Below are 1,674 nucleotides of genomic sequence, written 5' to 3'. Positions count from 1 at the left end.
GACCTTCCCTTTTCTTCTTAAAACAGGAGATGAAACTCCACATAAAAGAGGCCCTCCTTATAACGGGAGGAAAGAAACATTATCACCAGCGATGGCGAGCTGAGGCCAAGATAAATCTAATCAAACAAATCTTGTTTAACCCCTATCTTCCTGGTTACTTTTCCACAATTGCCGCTCTTTGTTCAGCCTAGTATATAAACACATAGACCCAGTCACTTCTTTGGGTCTTACATTTTTCTTTTGAGGGCTCCCACGTACTTGTAAATAAAATGAGTATGCATTTTTCCTGTTAATTGTCTTACGTCAGTTTAAATCTAAGGCTCAGCTGGAGACCCTAAGAGGGTAGAGGAGAAATTTTGCCTACCCTACAGTACCAAACTGGTCAATGAAGAGAGACCAAACTGCAGCACTGAAACTGCGCAAAAGGAAATGTAACCAACAACAGATGCATAAAGATGTATATATCCAAGCCCCTGGGAATATTTTACCTTTTTGGCTTCAAAGAGCCACAAGAGGATTGTTGACAAGGGCTGTCTCAGAACACAGACTGGGACCTGCCTCTGCAGCGGGTGTAGACCAAGTCTCAGGTCAGAGCATGATGGATGGAGTTCTGTTTTTTTGTGGCGATGAAGGAAGGAGCTGTGGCTTTTTGAGGATGGGCATTAAAACCTTGTCTGGGATCAGACAAGCAGCTGAGATTGGGAGAAGAGTGGCTAAGAGGAAGACCACAGGACCACAAAAATGATCAGGATGAAGGTCCAGATATTCCAGCCTGCTGGCTTCACTGTGTCCCCCTGGCCTGCAGCAACACAGGTGGGAGAGGCGCCAGTGATGTAGTCCCCACCCAGACCCCTCTGCTTTCACAGAGAAAGGGTCATGCACATCTGAGCATGAAGCTTGTTGCCACCATTACCTTAGGTATCTTTCTCTTCTTCCTGCCGTTCTGTGGGTCTCCAAGGTTAAAGAAAGTGTCGTCAGGGCTGCTGGGAGTGGAGGGGGGGCTGATTTTGGAAGGGGACCCAGTTCCATCCCGACTCAGCTTCCTAGTGTCCAGCAGTTTGAAGTTCCTCCTCTCTGAATTTTGTCGGAAAAAAGCAGGTTTGGACAATGACTGCTATGAGGGAAAAGGAGAAAAGAAGAGTAAATGAATTCAAACGAGACTAACCAGTGGATAACTGGTGGTACCAGGGACAAGACAATGAAATTGAGAAGAGGAACTGGTCTAGTTCCTCTACACCTTCCCAGGGTAGGTGGAGTTCGGTTATACCAGTAAGTGTTCAATGAACACGTATCATCCAGTTACCAAAAATGTGTGATGAGTGATATAAATCTAATCCAGTTTCTCTTTTTTTTGAGAAGGAGTCTTACTCTGTCACCTGGGCTGGAGTGCAGTGGCGCGATCTCAGCTCAATGCAACCTCCACTTCCCAGGTTCAAGCAATTCTCCCCCTTGAGCCTCTCAAGTAGCTGGGACTACAAGCACACGCCGCCACGCCCGGCTAATTTTTTGTATTTTAGCAGAGACAGGGTTTCACTGTGTTGCCCAGACTGGTCTCGAACTCCTAAGCTCAGGCAATCCGCCCGCCTCAGCCTCCCAAAGTGCTAGGATGACAGGTGTGAGCCGTTTCTCTTCTTGGACAAGTGCAAGGTCACCTGCCTCAATCCCTAGACGTTA

At 47.1% G+C, this 1,674-nt stretch overlaps 1 protein-coding gene across 1 annotated transcript in view; it reads right to left on the bottom strand.

Annotated features, from left to right (window-relative positions):
- Positions 1-1,674, bottom strand: part of DENND2A (DENN/MADD domain containing 2A) — a 156,309-nt gene that overhangs the window by 85,968 nt on the left and 68,667 nt on the right. The window contains exon 6 of the mRNA XM_011995498.1: positions 914-1,114. Within this exon, the coding sequence (XP_011850888.1) occupies positions 914-1,114 (201 nt within the window). The remainder of the gene's footprint in view (positions 1-913; positions 1,115-1,674) is intronic.

The sequence above is a fragment of the Mandrillus leucophaeus genome, unplaced genomic scaffold (assembly GCF_000951045.1).
Source record: "Mandrillus leucophaeus isolate KB7577 unplaced genomic scaffold, Mleu.le_1.0 Scaffold49, whole genome shotgun sequence".
Lineage (NCBI taxonomy): Eukaryota > Metazoa > Chordata > Mammalia > Primates > Cercopithecidae > Mandrillus > Mandrillus leucophaeus.
This window is presented reverse-complemented; position numbering and strand designations above follow the sequence as displayed.